The following is a 19727-nucleotide window of genomic DNA, read 5'->3' as shown; positions in this document are numbered from 1 at the left end:
TTGTATACAAAGCCTTTCATAAATGAAAGTAAGAATACTTTAGTTGCACCGCTACATTATTATATTCCTTCCCAAAATTCAGACTGAAGAAAACTTACCTTTTAATATCTTTGTATCTCGCATCTTTCTAACAACAAACTCTCTGGGGCAGTCTTCTCACAACAACAGTCTCTAGTAGATCATTCATTGCCACTGGCTCCTTACTAATGGCTCTGATACCATGAACAAACTCGTAACAAACACAGCATATCAATGCAAACTTGAGCGCTGAAAACTCTAGGCCCAGCAAGTCTATTTATAACAACAAATGTAATAAATGTACAGAAATCTCCAGAAGTGGTTTTTGGTGAATTATTAATGTGAGTAGTTGGCAGTTGGAGGGATGGCCGCACATGCCTCTGGAAGCATCTTGGTCGGTGCTGACCATGCCTTGCGATGTAATTAATTTACGTTGACATTATGTCTAGTGGAGTCCTGTAATATTTTACTCTAATGATATGTTCAGCTGCAGAATGCCTGTACTGTTGGTCGTAGAAGGTGCGTGTGATGAGCCCAACTGTCAGATCCACCATCACAGCGCGGGACTAGCTCCCTCCGCCTCTACCCTCACCAATTCCTCCGACAGATCTCTTATTCAAATCTTGATCTCAATGCGGAGCTTAGAGGCTTGATTGTTGTGCAATGGAGGTAGTACTTGTTCACAAAAAATTCAGTCTGATGTCATTTGCAGGCACAGAGCACATCTGTATGCAAAGACCAATCAACGATCACAAACTTCTGTCACAGCAGCCAAGTTTATCATGCAAGGATCTGAAACTTCTAGTTGAGAGCAACAATCTCGAATATGTGGAGCGGCTTCTCCACACAAAGGGAGAGCTTTTGAGAAAGTTCTTTCCTGGAGCTTTTGGAAGCAACTCATTGTAATTTTTCAATTTTTTTTGGCAATAAAATTGAATTTTCTTCCTTACTATTTTCTGTCAGAGCCAATAATATAATTGATAATTACCTTTTAAATTTTTTTAAAAATATATAAAAATCTACAAACTACATATCCGACTTAAATGTTTGAAAAATAAACACATGTGATTGGCTGAATTTGATCTATGCATTCAATGAATGCGATAGTATCCTGCCATAGGCAGAAACTAATAAAAATTGCACCGGCAACTGGAAAATAAAAGAAGTCTCTGGAAAGTTCTCTCGATAAAAGATTTTTTATTATTATTCCTAATATTACGAAGCATTGCCTTTTAATTTCTTGAATTTCTACTAAGGAAAATATTAATAAAGCCCGGGAAATTCCTCTTCGACAAATCAGAAAATCAGAATTTATATACCATAATTGATTTTTTAAAATCAAACGTTAGTAAAACTTGAGAAAGTATGGAATGACGCATTCAGTTTTTCGCAAAAAGTAATTGTGAGGGGGCTAATGGGAACATTAGTTCCCTGCGTTATATAAGGCAGGGACTAATAACAAACAATTCAATAATGAAAACCAAACTTTCCCAAACAAGGGTTTCACTCAAAGGAATTCTAAAAATAGAAACACAACAAACACAGAGAAGACAAATATTTTCAATGCAAGAACTATTGCGCAAAAATTACGAGATCCTACCTAGATCTGATGCTAAATAACAAATGCACAAAACACGTAAGAATTTCCATTCTCTTTCGAAAACCCTCTTTTCAGAAATCGGCTCCTCTAAACCTATCTATGGAGAAATGAGCTCTGATTTCCTAAGAAATAGCTTTCTCCAAATTAGGGCTTTGATTTAGCAATCACGTGAAACCTTTTTTCCCTTAATTACTTTATTATATTTTAATTTTCATGCACGAACTTTTACAGTTTAATTAAAATAATCTTTATTAATCAATTCATTTTAATCTCTTATTAGATTATGAGACATTTTGATAAAATATTTATTAACTCAACCAATAAGATTATTTAGAGTTTATTATTTAAATAAAACTCCTAAATAAATTATTATTAAATTAAATAAATATAAATACGCTAAAATTAGAACTTTAATAAAATCTTTTAAGTTTAATGCTTTTATTTAATTAATTAAATATAATTAACTATTGAATTTTCTTTATAAAATTTTCATTAAATTAAATCTAAATTATCTTTTAATTTGATTTAATTATAACTGAAAATCACAATAGACCCACAAGAATAAATACGACAACTCAACTAAAGACAAAGAACAAAATCAAACTCCAAGGTTAGAATCACGAATTCACGTCACTTGATGAATTCAGATTGGTAAACAACTCAGATACTTGTCCTACTTTCTGGGACAATTGGCTTAGGTTAGGACTTGGACTCAAGAATTATCTCCCCACTTATAGCATTGAGATACTATGATAGGGTACGCTCATCCTAGCAATTCAAGGAAGTTGATACCTAGTACCTGCAATTTGCATAAAATCCACACATATACATACTTATATATTCTAAACTAAATAGGCAATGACATGGAGTGGTGCATAGTGTAGATCTTGACTAGCAGGTGACTATGACTCCCTCCCTCAACCACATCAGAAACATCAAACATAAAGTAAAACAGACAAGTACACTATACACATGTAAGTATGGGGTAAGTATCCATAAAAACTGCATATAAATCATTCCTCTAACTAAGATCATGAAATAACTGAAAGTCGCTAAATGAACATATATATATCATCATCGAAATAATCATGAACACATGAAATAACCAAGCGACTCATCACATAAATCAACTGAGTATGAAATTAAATCTAATCAAATCCAATAACCAAGTACCACTAATCATAAAACAAAATCATAAAATAGGCCTAAAAGAATCCGACAATCTAACAAATAAGTCAACTAGGGGTAGGCATTACAACCCTTCCTACCCTTATATAACAGATTTCACAATATGTTACTATCCAAAATTTAAAACAATAAATAATCTAATGGCATATTAAGATAACCTTTTTTGGTCCAAGTTCCATATATGTCTACTTACCCTACAGATTTGCAAATGATCCTTTTTGGGCCAAGGTAAATCTGTCCACTTCCCCCTACTAATCTAAGAATGATTTACATTTAGTGCAGTCCAATTTTGAGTGTTATCAGTAGATTCACAAGGCACCGACTATGGTGCAACTTATTTGCACCGTTGAAAGCTGTGCCCAGTCCTACCTGTGCTCAGGGTATGCATCCACCGTCACAGGGTTTGGGAAATTGTGCATGTGTTGGTTTGGTTTATTTGGTTAGATTTGTTGCTCTTATGAACTTAAATCATTCTTTTAATCTATTTTTTTCTTATATTTATTAAATTTTATTATTTTAATACTATTTTTGATAGTAATAAATTACTAAATCATAATTTATAAGATATTCTATATATTATTATGTTTAATTTTTATTGACTAAGATATATTTAAATGTACTTTTAAATTATTTTTGTTAATTCTATGATGAGGTTCTAAGATTTAATTATTTTATAATTAATGAATAAATATTAAATATTAAATTAAATTAAATTTTTATAAAATAGTGTCTATAAACAATTTGTTAGATAATAAAATAAGGAGATAAATGTGTATATAATATATAATAAAAAAATTGATGGTGCATAAAATAGTATAATAGGTAAGTTTAAAATTCCCAGTTCTTAGTTTTGTAGGGAGCAATATGTATATTGTTTAAATTATGTAAGTCATAAAATTTTGTTAGCTCACACTTGAACTTAGAAGTTAGGTATTATTTAAAGTGAAATTTATTATTTAAATGTAGAGTTAAACTTTTCTTGATGTAAAACATTTCAATTATTTGTTACTTATATAATATTGCATTATATAGAAATTGATAAAAAAATATTTTTATACATGATGTAAAGTGTAAATGATATTACTATTTTTATATTATTTCATAATATTTATTTGTAAAATATAATGTTATATTTATTATTACTACTTTAAAGAAAGATCATGATTTAGATTTTTGAAAATTTATTTTAATACTTATAAAAATAAATAATATTTTTCTCTATAATAAATAAAACAATTATGAATAAATACTAATAATTTTTATTTTTCACCAAATTTATTAATATCTCATAATTGGTTGTATAATTATTAAGACACAAATGTAAAATCTAATAATTAAGTCTATAATAAATTATTTATGAATAAAAATAAAAATAAAAATAGAATATTGAATTAATTTCTGGGGAAGATTGTGTGAGAGTTTTTTTCATCAACGTTTCGGATCATACTGTATGATCCATCATCAGGATGCCATGATCCATTTTTTGCTCTCAGTGACTCAGAGGCATCCTGATGATGGATCATACAGTATGATCCGAAACATTGATGAAAAAAACTCTCACACAATCTTCCCCAGAAATTAATTCAATATTCATGGATTGTGGAAATCTGTTTGCTTTGATAAAAATAGAAGATAATATTTTTTAAAAATAAATTTAAATAATTTTCAATTAAAACATTACAATATTACATATTCAATTAAAATAAGAATTTCTTTTAATATTATAAATTTAGTTTCCTAATGAAAATTACAATTTTTAATAAGTAAGAGTCTACAACACAACGGTAATTTGTGAGCCTTTCATGTGGAAGGTCTTGAGTTCCATTTACCAATAAAAAAAACTACAGTTTTTAATAATAATATAAAATCATCATAAATATTACAAAATATGACAACTAATTAAGCTAAACAAAATTAACACCTCTACTCGCTTTGCTTGGACGTATATAAAAAAAAATAACACTTACAATGTAATTTTAAACTTTATATTGTGATATTTATTTTTATCCGCACAAATCTGACATTCTTTTCTAAATAAAAGAATTGAAAAAAAACTTGTCATAAAATGCCAACTCCAGTCTAATAGAGAAGCATCGGGCATTACGGTCACCCTGGAGCATCCCATCACCATTCTGGCTAGGACTAGAGATTCCAATTCACAACCGGTAATTATACAGAGATTCCAATGTTCAGGATATCTTCCCACAATGGTGGACAACAGAGCTAATATATACCGTTGATTTCGAGTTTTGTTCTGCTGTGCGTATCAGATCATAGCAGGGCGCGGCCGTCAAGGATATCAATATCCAGAAACATTGAGCAAAATTTGTTGAGGTTCCAATGGAATTCCTGAGCAGTGGATGGATTCCTCTGTTTATAATTTTACTTATCTCGGCCCTTCTGTTTGTAAAGTCAACCAGAAGATCCAAATTGCCGCCTAGCCCTATTCGCATACCCATTTTAGGGAATCTTCATCTCTTATCTAATCCCCCTCACAGATCTCTCTGTAAACTGGCACAAAAGTATGGCCCAATTATGACCATCTACATGGGTTCTCTCCCAGCCATTGTAATATCATCCCCGCATATGGCTGAACAATTCCTGAAAGCTTATGACCACATTTTTGCAAGCCGTCCTGTGATGGGAGGAGATAAAGACTTGCTTAGCCCCGAAAAACCTACATTCTCACCATATGGCCCCTATTGGAAATTCATGCGAAAATTCATCATTCAGGAGCTTCTTTCCCCCAACAGAATGAAGTCCATACTTTCCAATTCTGGAAGTAACCCTAATGGTGTTGTAGATGTGAGTAAAGAAGTGGGTTCTCCGACAAATAATATTATCTGCAGGATGGCGTTTGGGAAAAAGTTGAATGAAGCCCAGCTTGATGGAAGAACATTCAGGGAGGTTTTGAATGAAGTGGCGTCTCTCTCTACTAGTGGTTTTACTTACAGTGATCACATTCCTCTATTGGGATGGCTTACTTTGCAAGGCAATAGGCGAAGGCAAACTGAACTTGCAAAGATTTTGGATGCGTTTATGGAGAGTATTGTGGATGAACACTTTGAAAGGGGGAAGAAGGGCAGTGATTTGGAGTGTGGCGATTTTGTGGATGCACTGATTTCTTTGTCTGAAGATGAATCCATGGAGATCAAAATTACACGAGACCACATCAAGAATATTATTTTTGTATGTATATAAATCTAACCACCTAAATTCCTCTTTTCTTAAGGGCTATTAGTTTGTTTTGTGGATAACATGTTATATTAAGATAGTTGTCAGAAGTCCTGTACTGTGATATTTGGTACTTTGTCTTCTATATTGGAAACATGTCTGAAGATGTATCTAGGTTTTAGGGGATTTCTCTTGTGAAATTAGGGTATATGTTGTATGTATGGCGTAAGCTGGCTGTGCCTTGTGGTTAAACAGTGAATTCACTATTTATTCTTAGGTTTGTTCTGTAACTCTGTAGCATCATGCTATCTATGAACTTCTGATCTAGGTTGGGGTGGATTAAGAACCCCACTTAATCAAAGAACTGAAACAAGGAAATTTTGGCATTATATAATTTTCCCTTCGGCTGTTGCTTTCTGAGTTGGAAAACCATTCAAAATAGAGCTTTTGATTGACATGATTACCAATATTTGTGCTTGTCCATCAGTCAATAACAATTTTTTTAATGTTGTTAACTTCTTTTTCATGTACAAAGTCTGGATATCACCTATTTCTATAAGACTCCAGCTTATGTGATAGCAACAGAGTTTTCTCCAAGATTAAGCGGACTTTACTTGTAATTCCATTTACAAAACTTTTGACAATAATTACACCTTACGAACTGTTTCATATCTCCTACTTATCAAAACTGTTTTGATTAACTTAACTCTGATAAATATACTTCAGACATTGTTATGTAGAATTCCATGCTATTAGTGTTCAGACTGAATGGAATGCACGTGTTTCAATATTTTTAACAACTACCAAGAACTATTCACATCTTAGATTCTCAAGGAAGTAAAATATTTAAAATATCTAGACATCTAGAACATAAATTGAATTTTATTAGCAAATGCAAAGGGACAATTTATCAATTTTTATAAAAACTTCTATTATAGATTCTTGCTCGTCTTTAATGGTTAATGTATCTAAACAGTGAGATATAAAGAGGAAAACTAGCAGTACAGTTAAGATCTAAAAGCAGATATCATGGACATGGTAATGTGAGTGGATATTTTGGTTTTTAGTATCTGTCAATTCATTATCTGTTTACAGGAAGCTTTCTGTACTAATTCAATCACAAGAGTTTGAGAAGTAGTCAACCCTATCCTATGATTAAAATAAGTTTATATAGTTTTGTGAAACTAATTTCATGTCGTTTAAGTGAAACCAGTAAAAGAGATTAATGGACTCTGCAATGCTGATAAGAAGTTGGGTCAGGGTAAAATCTTTACAATTTAACTCAGCATATTTCATTTATTTCTCTGTTTCTTAAAAACTCTACACATATTGACCTTTTCAGGATATATTGGCTGCAGCAACAGATTCTTCAGCAGGGGTATTGGATTGGGCAATCTCAGAGTTACTCAGAAATCCCATTGCAATGAAGAAAACTAAAGAAGAGCTTGATTCTGTGATAGGATTGGATCGTATGGTAGAAGAATCTGATTTGCCCAAACTCTTCTGTCTGCAATCAGTAGTGAAAGAAACACTGCGACTATATCCACCTGCTCCTCTACTTCTTCCCCATGAGTCTATTGAAGATTCCACAATAGAGGGATATCAGATACCAAAGAAAACTCAACTTCTTGTGAATGCTTGGGCCATTGCAAGGGATCCAACTAATTGGGAAGAAGCCAGCAAATTCAAACCAGAAAGATTTCTGGGAAGCCAAATTGATGTGAAAGGTCACCATTATGAGGTTCGCCCTTTTGGATCTGGTAGGAGAGGATGTGTAGGAATTAATTTAGCTTTTTCCATTATCCATCTTGGGCTTGCACAGTTGTTACATTGCTTCAACTGGGATCTTCCTCAAGGGATCACTCCTCATAATTTGGATATTTCTGAATTATATCATATCACAGCACGAAGGGCTGTACCATTGCATGCCGTCCCAACTCCTCGCCTTTCATTACAGCTATATGAGCTCTGAGGTACTGAAGTGAAGGGGAACAATTGCAATTCAGCAGCCTATATGTGCAGTTTTCACTTGCTTAAAATCTACTAGTATATATACGAGAGCTCATGCTTACATGACTATTAATATGAGTACCTCAAAGGAGGGAGATCCTAAATGGGAGTTTTCTAGAGGAAATTCCTAATATGTAATTGGAAAACTGTGAAAATGATGAAATAATACTAAATAATTATTCCATCTTATGTAAAAGTAATCGTTTATTAATAATAAGTTATGATTGAATATATTTATTGTGTCTTGATGGCATGGTGGATTTCATTGGAATGGGTATCTAAATGTTGGGAATAAAATGGTCTCTTTTGTGAAATTGCCTGCAGTTTTTAATTTGATAATGAATATATTTAAGTAGCTAGAAAATATGATTAATGCAGGGGCAATGTGGACCAAAATATATCTGATTGGATAATTTATTTACTTTTATTAATTTTTTCTGGAAATTTTAATTTGGTTAAAAAGTACAAATAAATTGTCTAATGAGATGCATAATGGTTCGAGTGTGCTCATTTCCTTATATAAATGATCTTTGGATGCATTTGCAGGTACTTTAAATTAATGATCTTCTTACCTTATAGAGGAGAGCTAGGCCTAACCTTACAAAAGTTCATATATACAAATTAAACATATTTATACTATAAATAAAATAAAATCATTTCATGTTAAGTTTTTTAGATGATATGATTTTAACAAAACACTTCAAAAATTAACTATGAAAATAATACATTTTCTATATAATGTTAGAGTTTGTTGTTACTACCAAGTTCTCTTACTTTTTAATAAGATTGAACCTAGTAGCAAAACAATAGATTTTGAAAGACTATTTAGTCACACCTCTTCAAACCATTATTTATTAGCACTTCACTAAAAATGACGGTGATATAATAGTTATATTGATGATGTCTTGTGAATTTAAAAGTAATATTTTGTGTATAGATAGACCTAACATTTTATAAAAGATCTTCAGTTCAAATACTAAGTAATATACAAAGTGTTGCTAAATCAAATGTTAATATATTAACATCTTTCCCTAATCTAAGTAGTTATAAAGAGTTAAATCAATGCTCATGAATGTGGATGTTTATATGATGCACAACACTAAATTAAATCTAGGGCCACAAGTTCTCCACAATAAGAGAGAGGAATAAAAGTAAGAATTAAGTTGAACACAACATGAAATGGTCAAATGATATTGAGCTGGAATATGTGTATTAATCAAGAGTTTTTTAGACACTAGCATTGAAGAAGGTTTTGTTGATTTGGAGTATGGTGATGTTGATGAGTGGCTTTTTCTTGGGGGATCAGAGGTAGTGATATCTACTTGCATAAGTGATGGGAAGTCTCTGCTAGACCTATTTGGTGTTCAAATCATGAGTTGCATGGGAGATTTCTCTCTCCTGCAATCTAACTTCCTGAGAAGGTTTTTCTCCTACCCCTCTTAGAATGGTTAGAATTTTTTGTTGCATCTTTCATCTTAGAATGGTTTATCTAATGATTCTCAAGAGGGGTTAGATGTAAGAGCATGATCTAGGCCTCTTTGTCACAAAATGGTGATGTTTCTCAATTAGATTGGTTGCTCAAGGATCCTTTGGCCAATCCTAAGATGGATGGATTTTTTGTTTGTGGTTTTCTTGTTTCAAATCCAATTGATTCCTTGGTTGCCAAGATTGTTAAATTACGTGGAGAATGTTTTCATTAGGAGGTTTGTTGGACCCCATTGATTAGGGGAGATGATCTAGTAGTTGAGCACCCTAACTTTGCACTTCTCAAAATCCTATGTGGAAATTTTAACTCTCTCCCATTTTTTACAACAACTCGCTTTGCAAGTCCCCTACTTATAACCAAGGTTTCAAGGCCACATTATCAAATTTGATGTCACATCAACATGGTTTTTGCCAAGGTGTCCAAAACAGTCCAAAAAAAGTTAGACCTAGAGCACTGCATTAGGGACCCCCATATTTGTGCAGATGATGTGTCCTCACATTAGTAGTTGCTTTTTAGAATAAGGGATCATTTCATTCAATTATGGGTAGTCATCATTAGCAAAGACAACTTTAAAGTCATAACTATTGGTACAATGTTGTAAAAAATATTAGATACTAAATCAACAAGCATGGGTATTAAACTAAGAACTGCTATCACAAGCATTGGAATGTGTTTAGGTAATGGCCCCTCTCCCCTATGGTCGTTATTGGGAACTGAGTGACAAAGTGGTCTAAGTTGGTTGCTAGTGGCTTTTGGAGCTTAACAAGTTCTTCATTTTCTCCTTTTTAAAGAACTTTGAGGAGAACACAAATGTTTTGTCCAATGGAACTTGGTTCTTTTGTACATCTTTTCTCTTTTTGATAAGATGGTCTATTGGTTTTCATGCATATATGTAAAAGTTCAACTAGATCCCTATTTGGGAAAAACTCCTAGAGCTTCCCGTGGAATACTATCGCAAGAGGTTTCTAAAGATACTACTAATGTTCTTGGCTCCTTCTAATCATACGCATTGTTAGAGATGTTTTGTCTTTGCTATTATTTTATTTTGGTTTTGTGTTTGGAAAGATTCTACTAGATTCTATTGCGTTGCATTTCAAGTTGGTTGTTTGGGGAGATGAATATTCACTTTGATTCTTCATCTGTGGTGTGCTCTCATTGTTGTAGAGTTGGACATTTCTCCCAATCATTCTATGTTTTCAATGACTTCGTCCTTGTTATTTTCGAAGGGAATGATTTGGACTCGTGGTGTCAATCTCATAGTTAACTCTAAGAAGTCCCCACTTAGGAACAAGAAAGAAGCTGTGGTTCACAACAATTGATTTAGGTCATAAGGGGAACCCCCCTCAAAGATACAATGATTGTCAAAGATTTTGCTGAGAACATGAGCAGAGCTTTGATTTTTTGGTATTTTCATTATGCCTTGTTTAGACTCATCTTCTCCTTGATGGTGCTTTCAATTGTTTAGTTGTGTAGTTTTTCTAAGACCTTTCTTGTTTTAAACCTAGTTCCTTTTGGTCATGTTCCTAATGTGGTAGTCTTCTGGTGGCTCATCCTAGATTTGTTGGTTGTTATTGTTTATCTTTTTATTCCTATTTTGTAGAATTTTGTAAATGAGTTTGAATGCCCTTAATATGTATTTTCCCTTAATAATGATAATAATAAAACATTAGAGCCATCTCATTCAATATTCTCAAATAATACTAAATAATGAATTTAAAATGAGTAAAGAATAAAATTATAATGAGCAAAAATATTGACAAAGATATATCAATAAAGAGGATCAATCCCAAATGCAACACAAACATTGACCATAGCCAAGAAGGAATACAAGCTAGGGAGCCGAGTAATGGTGATTATCCTCATTCATAGCACAAGGGTATAAAATCAAAGAAAAAGAGCTCAACAAAATTTAGATCAGTAACTTTTTGAGAGTAAAAGATAAATAAATTTAGTCAAATCACCTAAGTTTATATTTGATATTATCTTTCAAGACACCCATAAAATATTATCTAATTTTATTACATATATCTACTACATATAAAGTTTATGAGTAGAATATTTTTAGCATAAATTATAATAATAGATAACAGTTATTAGTATAGTATTCATAAACTATACACTTAATAGGGATTGTTGAATAAAGGATGTTGATATGATACCATCTTATGTACGCATTTAGAAAAATAGAAAAATAAATTGACGATAGATGCATTTAACTTTTGTCATTCACTAATAAATACTAGATAATATTTATGAATATATTATTTTTTAAAATAATAAAAATATAAATTCCATTTTTATAAAATTAATAATAACTATTTGGAATAATTTAAATGTTATAAATGTTATGATATATCTTAAAAAGGTCAACACTTCAATTATAATAAGAATTCAACAATTCTTATAATATGTATTATTAGTTCCTGCTAGGAATATTATGCATTCATGTCAATCCAAATATGACATTAACACTAACCAATCAAATTCAAGAATTAAAAAGACTATATGAGATTTCAAATGTTTATATGTTTTTCTAATTTTCATTATTTTATAAATCACATTTTTCATCCATTTTATTGGTACATACTATTTTTGATGAGAGAGAAAATTAATTTTCTTCAACAAAAAATACAAATATTTTCTAACAATTTCATCTTACATTAATGAATGTATTAATTGTAACTTTATTTTTTACACATTTGTCACAAGTTGATATGATTTTATTTTTTCAATCATTTTATCTTCCACCTCACACAACATGTCTAATCAATACTAATTATCACAATCTATTAAATATTTTTAATTTCTTATTTTAAATATATTTATTATTAGTTTTACATTGATGTTTATTTTTGACTATTTGATATAACTTTTTCCTAAAACTTCATGTAATGCATAAGTTCAAATTATACTTCTATATATATATATATATATATATATATATGTCTTTTTAATATAATTTCAATATGTTATATCTTTGTATTTGAATTTCTAATTTTTTAAAAACTTTGCTTTTTAATAAAAGTAGTTAAATTATCACTATTATTTTACTTTTATAAAAATAAATTAAATAGTATAATTTTTTAATTAGATTTTATAATAGTGTTTGTAATATGTATAATTGATAAGTGTTACAAATTTTAAATTATATTATTTATTATTATTAATATTTTTTATTTAAACAATTTATCATTTAGTTTAAATACATTTAAAACTTAAATATATATTTTAATATTAAATTAAATAATTATATTTTATATTAAAAAACATACTAAAAAAAATCGCAAAATAGAAATAATTCAATTCTAAAATATATATAAATTATTATTAGATTTTTATAAACTATGATTTAAAATTAAATAGTTATATTTCATTTCTGATTTATTACATCATATTTATTCATCAACATCAAATTTATATGTATTACATCTATTTATTATTTACAAATGTACATATTAAATTATATAGATATTATTTCATAATTAAAAATTACTTAATTTTATGAAAAATTTAGAAATACAAAACATTAAATAGTAATGTGTAAAATTAAACAATTATTTTTACTTATAAAATATCTTTATATTTCAATAAATTTCATTTTTTCTTATAGAAATGTGAGTTTTAATATAAAAATTAAATTCTTAGTTTCATTAATTAAAATATAATATATTTTAATTCTTTATGATAAACATGATTTTATTTTGACTATTTGTTTTATTAAGAAAAATAATTATATTTAATTCTCTCTCTCACACAGAACTTATGTTGGTATCACTCTATCTTACTATTTTATCTCTTTTCCTCTTCCTCCTCTATATTATCTATCTTTTTTTCCTTGCATATATGTTTATGTTGTTATTGTTGTATACTATTATTTATCTCTATCTATATCTCTATCCTAGTTTTTTTATAAAAATTAAATTCTTAGTTTCATTGATTAAAATATAATATATTTTAATTCTTTATTATAACCATGATTTTATTTTGACTATTTGTTTTATTAAGAAAAATAATTATATTTAATTCTTTCTCTCTCACACACACAACTTATGTTGGTATCACTCTATCTTACTATTTTATCTCTCTTCCTCTTCCTCCTATAGATTATCTATCATTTTTTCCTCTGCATATATGTTTATGTTGTTATTGTTGTATACTGTTATTTATCTCTATCTATATCTCTATCCTAGTTAATGTTTTCGTTGAACCGTCTTTCGTCCCTAATTTATTTATTTTTGGCTTGGAGAATGTCATAGTATAATGTTCTCGGACGAAAGATTAAAAAAAACAAATATGATGTGGTTATTGCTAATTTGTGATTGGACGAAACGGAAATTAGCGGGGTTTCAGGCATTTTCAAATTTTAAAATTGGAATAAATTTCCTCGGCAGGCAGGCCAACAACTGTAGGGCATAGCATATATTTTTTCGTTGTAAGAAATGGCAGTTTAAGTTTTCTGCAATATTTGGGTTTTCTAAAACTTTCCTTTTGCTGAAAACTGTGTTTTCCCTCCGCATTGAAATCTTGTACGCGGAATATCAGAAGAGAGAACAACAGTAAGAGATTTGCCTCTACGTCTCAATGGATTCGCTCCAAGCGAGGGCATTTTCCGCTGTCTTGATTATTATGAAATTCCGTCTTTGTTCCTAATATGTTTTGTATAAATATTTACCGCTAGTTTCTGTCAATATTTCTCTTTCTACTCTGGACGGTGCTGCTCTTTTCATTTGTGACGAGCTACGAAAAAGCAAATGCGTCGCCTACAGAGAAGCCTTCTGCTGCGGAATTGCTGAATTTCCCCTATCCACCATTAGCGATCTTCATTCCGTACTACTTACCTTCGCTATTCCTCTCTTTTTACTCATATTTTCCTTTCGTATAGCTTTGAATTGAACCATCATGAGTTTTTATCCTTGATTTGGATTGGAACCATTTTGTCAAATTTTTTTGCTTCATCGAACATTCTATTTGGACTGTTTTGCCATCAGATTAAGTGGTTTTTAGAAGTCGCTTAGTTTAGAGTAGATAAAGTAGGCCAGAGCAGATATTGCACAACTGTTTGAGCTAACATAGAAGGTAGTTGACATACTGTTTTTGCTCCAATGAAACGGAAGGCAGGGACTCAGGCTCGACCAAAGCCCTTGTTCTCTAGTGCTAATGATTAAAAATAGTGTGAGTTCCATTTGATAATCAAGATGAGAATAATACATAGTTGGGGGAGTTATTCCAACTACTTATGGTTGTCTAGTAGCATGCATGGTATGTTTAAACATATAATGTGATACTCCAAATGCTTCATCACTTCTTCAAGTTCTATAATTAAATATTGGTATGGATATCTTTCTTCATTGCACATAATTTAAGTTGTCAATGTAGAAGGTGCAAATTTGTCTAAAGCATATGTATTGATCGTAGTATGATATTAAGTACTTAGTGCCATATTGGGGACTTTGGCCTCTTATTCTTTGGCTTAAATACCCAAAGATATAATAATATAGCACGAGAATTTAACAACAAAATATGATCACAAGCGCATTTCTAGGACGAGAATTTAACAACAAAATATGATCAATCCTATCAGATCACAAGTGCATTTCTAAGCAAAAATTAATGCATTCATAATGTTGATAGAGATTCTCACTCATCTACACCTCTACAACCATTATTCGTGCGTCTCTTGTTAAAAATATGTATGTTTTCATTGTCACTCAAAAATTTAAATAAATAAAATAATAAAAATCTGCTTAGTGGCCTATAATATTAATATGTGTGACGTAGGCTCATTTTGTGTCTTTGGTCCGGGAAGGATATATTCACAACAGGTCATAGAGGCTTGGACGCTCAGGATATTTTCCCGCAGGGCTGGAAGCCAGAACTAATAGATACCGTTGATTTTGGAGTGCAATTTATAGGGTTCTGCTCTGTATATCAGATTACACCAGGGTACGACCCTCAAAACACTGATCAGATCGTATAACACCAAAAGATTGAACAAAACTTGTTGAGATTTTAATGGAATTCCTTAGCAGTGCATGGATTCCTCTGTTTATATTCTTACTTGTGTCAGCCCATCTGCTTAAAAACTCAAGCCGAAGATCCAAATTGCCGCCTAGCCCAACTCGCTTACCCATTTTAGGGAATCTTCATCTCATCTCCAATCTTCCTCACAAATCTCTCTGTAAACTGGCGCAAAAATACGGCCCAATTATGACAATCTACATGGGTTCTTTCCCAACTATTGTGATATCATCCTCACACATGGCTGAACAATTCCTAAAAAATTATGACCTCATTTTTGCAAGCCGTCCTGTGATGGGAGGAGATAACGATTTGTTCAGCCCCCAGAAACTTACATTCTCTCCATATGGCCCATACTGGAAATTCATGCGAAAATTCGTCATCCAGGAGCTTCTTTCCCCCAACAGAATAAAGTCCTTTGCATCCCTCAGAGCCCAAGAAGTCTTTTCCATGACAAGTTCCATACTATCCAAAGCTGGGAGTAATCCTAATGGTGTTGTCGATGTCACTAAAGAAGTGGGTTCTCTGACTAATAATATTATCTGCAGGATGGCATTTGGGAAAAAGTTGAATGAAGCCCAGCTTGATGGAAAAACATTCAGGGAGGTTTTGTATGAATTGCTCGCTCTTACTAGTAATGGCTTTGCTTACAGCGATTATATTCCTCTGTTGGGTCAGCTTACTTTGCAGGGCAATAGGAAAAGGCAAGCTGAACTTGCAAAGATTTTGGATGCGTTTATGGAGAGTATTGTGGATGAACACTTTGCAAGGAGGAAGGAGGGCAATGATTTGGAGGGTGGGGATTTTGTAGATTCACTGATTTCTTTGTCTGAAGATGAATCCATGGAGATCAAAATTACACGAGACCACATCAAGAATGTCACTTTTGTATGTATATACCTCTAATCCCTGTGAACTCTTTGTGCTTCCATTGCTATTTACTTTGTTTTCTGTATAACATATCAATACAATTAATACAAGATCAGTTGAAGACCTGACTTTACAATGTTGTATTGTTAAATAGTGAGAATTGTAATAATATGTGTATGTGTAAGGTGAAAAACTAACAACACTCTTTAGTAGTTGGCATTTATCAACCTAATGATGTATTATAACCTCATGTTAAAACTTCAAATCCTGTTCTCTTGTATTATAACCTCACGTTTCGCATTAATTCAGAAAGTTCTCTTTTTAATGTTTTGGATTCCTTCTATAATGACCTCAATATTATAACACTACTATCAGTGGAGTCCTTTATAAACCTCTCCTCACTCCTGAAATATACGCTATTGTCACTGAAATAATTGAAATCATTTTACTTGATCCTGATAGGTTAAGTTATATGCTTCATAAGATTTATGCTTCAGAGCCTTCGCCAGTTGGGCCATAAACCTTGCCATCTTTATCAACCACAGCTTTGTCTTTTGCCTCAGACAAATTTCCATTCTTTCCAGCGGGTTTCTCTTTAGAGAATAACTCAGCTCAAATCATATTAGCTTTGTTGTTCTCTCTTTTCAAGAGGGAAGCTATCAATGTATAGTTTATTCTTTTGTTGGTCAAGGAAGGAGCAATTTTCAGAATAGAGGCCAGCTGGCACACCCTCCTTAGTTGTAGAAGTATCCAAGCATTTAGAGGTAAGCTTTGGGGAGAACACAATGTTAAGGGCTTTTGGCAAGGGTTTTTTTTCTGGGTTAGAAGTACTAACTTTCTCTTTCTTAAGATTTCTTTAGTTTTTAGATTGTCACCTTCTACAGGATAATCTTTTTCAATACACTGGTTTGAGGAAGGGGTTAAAGGTGACATTGAGGGATCTCTAGGATTGCGCTAAAACAACCTCTCACTTATCAGTCGGACATTTTTCTTGGGCATGCACTATTTTGCCCTGTGGGGAGGGTCCTTAAACGTGGAGGATAAAGACTCAATAACTTGAATAGAGGGTTTCATAGTTTTTAGGAATGTACGCAAGGTGAAATCCTCAAAAGTTCTCATAAAGACTTTAAAGCACCTCCATAACCAAAACTCTTAGACTACGGAGGAAAGGAAGGAAAACTATAATTCCATTTTGAAGAAACTGGTACAATGGAGAGAAACGGGAGTGAAAAACGTACTTAAATTGGGTGACAGCAAACTTACCATCTTCCAAGGGAATGTTAGAGCTTCATGGTTGAAAGCTTAAGATCTAAAATCGAATAGCATGGAGATATTTATGTGGATGGGATCATAGGGAATCAAGAACTTTGTTCAATAGGATTCGATTTATCATCTATTTACAGGAAGCTTTCTGTTCATATAAAATGACACACTTGGAAAGAAGTCAACTTCTTGTTGTGGTTGCAATAAGTCGGTATAATTTTGTGAAACTAATTATGAAACTAGTAAAAGAGATTAATGGATTTCGCAAGTTGAGTTAGGGTAAATGTTTGCAGTTTAATTCACTATATTTCATTTTTTTCCTTCTCTAAATTCCAACACATGTTGAGCCTTTTCAGGATATATTGGCTGCAGCCACAGATACCTCAGCAGGGGTATTGGATTGGGCAATCTCAGAATTATTCAGAAATCCCATTGCAATGAAGAAAACTAAAGAAGAGCTTGATTCTGTGATAGGATTGGATCGTATGGTAGAAGAATCTGATTTGCCCAAACTCTACTATCTGCAATCAGTAGTGAAAGAAACACTGCGACTATATCCACCTGCTCCTCTACTCTTTCCACATGAATCTATTGAACATGCCACAATAGAGGGATATCAGATACCAAAGAAGTCTCAACTTCTTGTGAATGTTTGGGCCATTGCAAGAGATCCAACTAATTGGGAAGAAGCCAGCAAATTCAAACCAGAAAGATTTCTGGGAAGCCAAATTGATGTAAAAGGTCACCATTTTGAGGTTCTCCCTTTTGGATCTGGTAGGAGAGGATGTGTAGGAATTAATTTAGCTTTTTCCATCATCCATCTTGGGCTTGCTCAGTTGTTACATTGCTTCAATTGGAGCCTTCCTCAAGGAATCATTCCTCAGAATCTGGATATGTCTGAATTATATCATATCACTGCACGAAGGGCAGTGCCACTTCATGCCATCCCAACTCCTCGCCTTCCATCAAAGTTTTATGACCAAGACTCCTGAAGTGAATGCAAAATAGGAATGTGCATTGTTCAGCTGCTTGTTCAACTCTACTTAAAGCAATATGTTTTGTTTTTGGATCTACCACAAAACCTTTTACTGTTGCATTCTTAATTTAAAACTATTTTGCCCTGCAGAGTTAGACTACAGAGATCCATATTTCCATGGATATTTTCTCTCAACATGTTTATTTACCATTACAGTGGAATTGTAAACTTCCTATTGTAATTTTTATGGATGCAATTATTAAGAGTCAACACTCAACTACACCTCCTGCCTGTTATGTCAAGCAGAGCTCAATTTGAAGGCCAATGATAGTAATCAGGGCAGATAATAATTGCTAGAAATACTGTGATCTTTAAATTTGCCGAGACCGTATCTACAAAAGGCTGAGCACTTGTCTGCAGTGGGCATGCACACAACAACTCGAGTAGGGGAAAAATTCATCCTTGATTGTACGAAGCCTGGTGGGCTGTATGAAGATTTGCCTCATTTCAAGCGATTTAGAAAAGTGATCTTTGATCATCTCATTTCTATTGAATGAGTTGGTTTGAAGTCTACTTATATGGTACAAGCTTGTCCGTTGGTGTGATGTCTTTAATTACTCTATTTTTATCAATTTGAATTTTGAGTTCAAAGATTAGTTTGCAAGAATTCATCACATTGGTGCTAAAATTTGAGATGTGCTTATTCTTACAAGTGACCTCAAGATGTGTGTCAATCACTATTGTAATCATTGATTATTAATCTCCTATCGTAAATGATTATTAAATTGCCAAAAATAAATTTCTAACTAATATCGAAAAATAACACAACTGCAACTTCACTTATAAAATACGGAAAGAAATGCGCAACACAATGAACACAATATTTTTGGACAAATTGTCTCTGGAAAAATCCCTAAGGGAAAACCTGCTAACACTGGACCCTTGCTAACACTGCAAGACTGTTTGCTAATACTGCAAACTTACAAACTCATTTGCTAGCATTGCAAATGTTTCTCCAAACTTTATGTTCTCCAAATGCCCCCTAGACCCCCTTTTATACTACTCTCGTTGGTAAACCAACGACCAAAATCAATTTACAATTGACGGCTGAGATATAAAACAAC

The 19727-nt window shown here is 32.1% G+C and overlaps 2 protein-coding genes across 2 annotated transcripts; both read left to right on the top strand.

The window, feature by feature from the left end:
* Window positions 1–4828: 4828 nt before the first annotated feature.
* On the top strand, window positions 4829–8223 carry LOC149535303 (cytochrome P450 71AU50-like). The gene is made up of 2 exons (XM_089803325.1): window positions 4829–5995; window positions 7323–8223. The coding sequence occupies exons 1-2, from the start codon at window positions 5147–5149 to the stop codon at window positions 7950–7952; spliced, it is 1479 nt and encodes a 492-aa protein (XP_089659451.1). The 5' UTR covers window positions 4829–5146; the 3' UTR covers window positions 7953–8223.
* Window positions 8224–15392: 7169 nt separating this feature from the next.
* LOC149535302 (cytochrome P450 71AU50-like) lies at window positions 15393–19259 on the top strand. The gene is made up of 2 exons (XM_089803324.1): window positions 15393–16382; window positions 17984–19259. The coding sequence occupies exons 1-2, from the start codon at window positions 15489–15491 to the stop codon at window positions 18617–18619; spliced, it is 1530 nt and encodes a 509-aa protein (XP_089659450.1). The 5' UTR covers window positions 15393–15488; the 3' UTR covers window positions 18620–19259.
* Window positions 19260–19727: the final 468 nt, after the last annotated feature.

The sequence above is a fragment of the Cupressus sempervirens genome, chromosome 10, assembly GCF_028749045.1.
Source record: "Cupressus sempervirens isolate cs-2001-9-10 chromosome 10, ASM2874904v1, whole genome shotgun sequence".
Taxonomy (NCBI): Eukaryota; Viridiplantae; Streptophyta; class Pinopsida; order Cupressales; family Cupressaceae; genus Cupressus; species Cupressus sempervirens.
This window is presented reverse-complemented; position numbering and strand designations above follow the sequence as displayed.

Coding starts and splice junctions, on each gene's coding strand:
- LOC149535303 (XM_089803325.1), top strand. CDS start 5,147: ATGGAATTCCTGAGCAGTGGATGGATTCCTCTGTTTATAATTTTACTT. Junction 5,996..7,322: donor ACATCAAGAATATTATTTTT/GTATGTATATAA, acceptor TGACCTTTTCAG/GATATATTGGCTGCAGCAAC.
- LOC149535302 (XM_089803324.1), top strand. CDS start 15,489: ATGGAATTCCTTAGCAGTGCATGGATTCCTCTGTTTATATTCTTACTT. Junction 16,383..17,983: donor ACATCAAGAATGTCACTTTT/GTATGTATATAC, acceptor GAGCCTTTTCAG/GATATATTGGCTGCAGCCAC.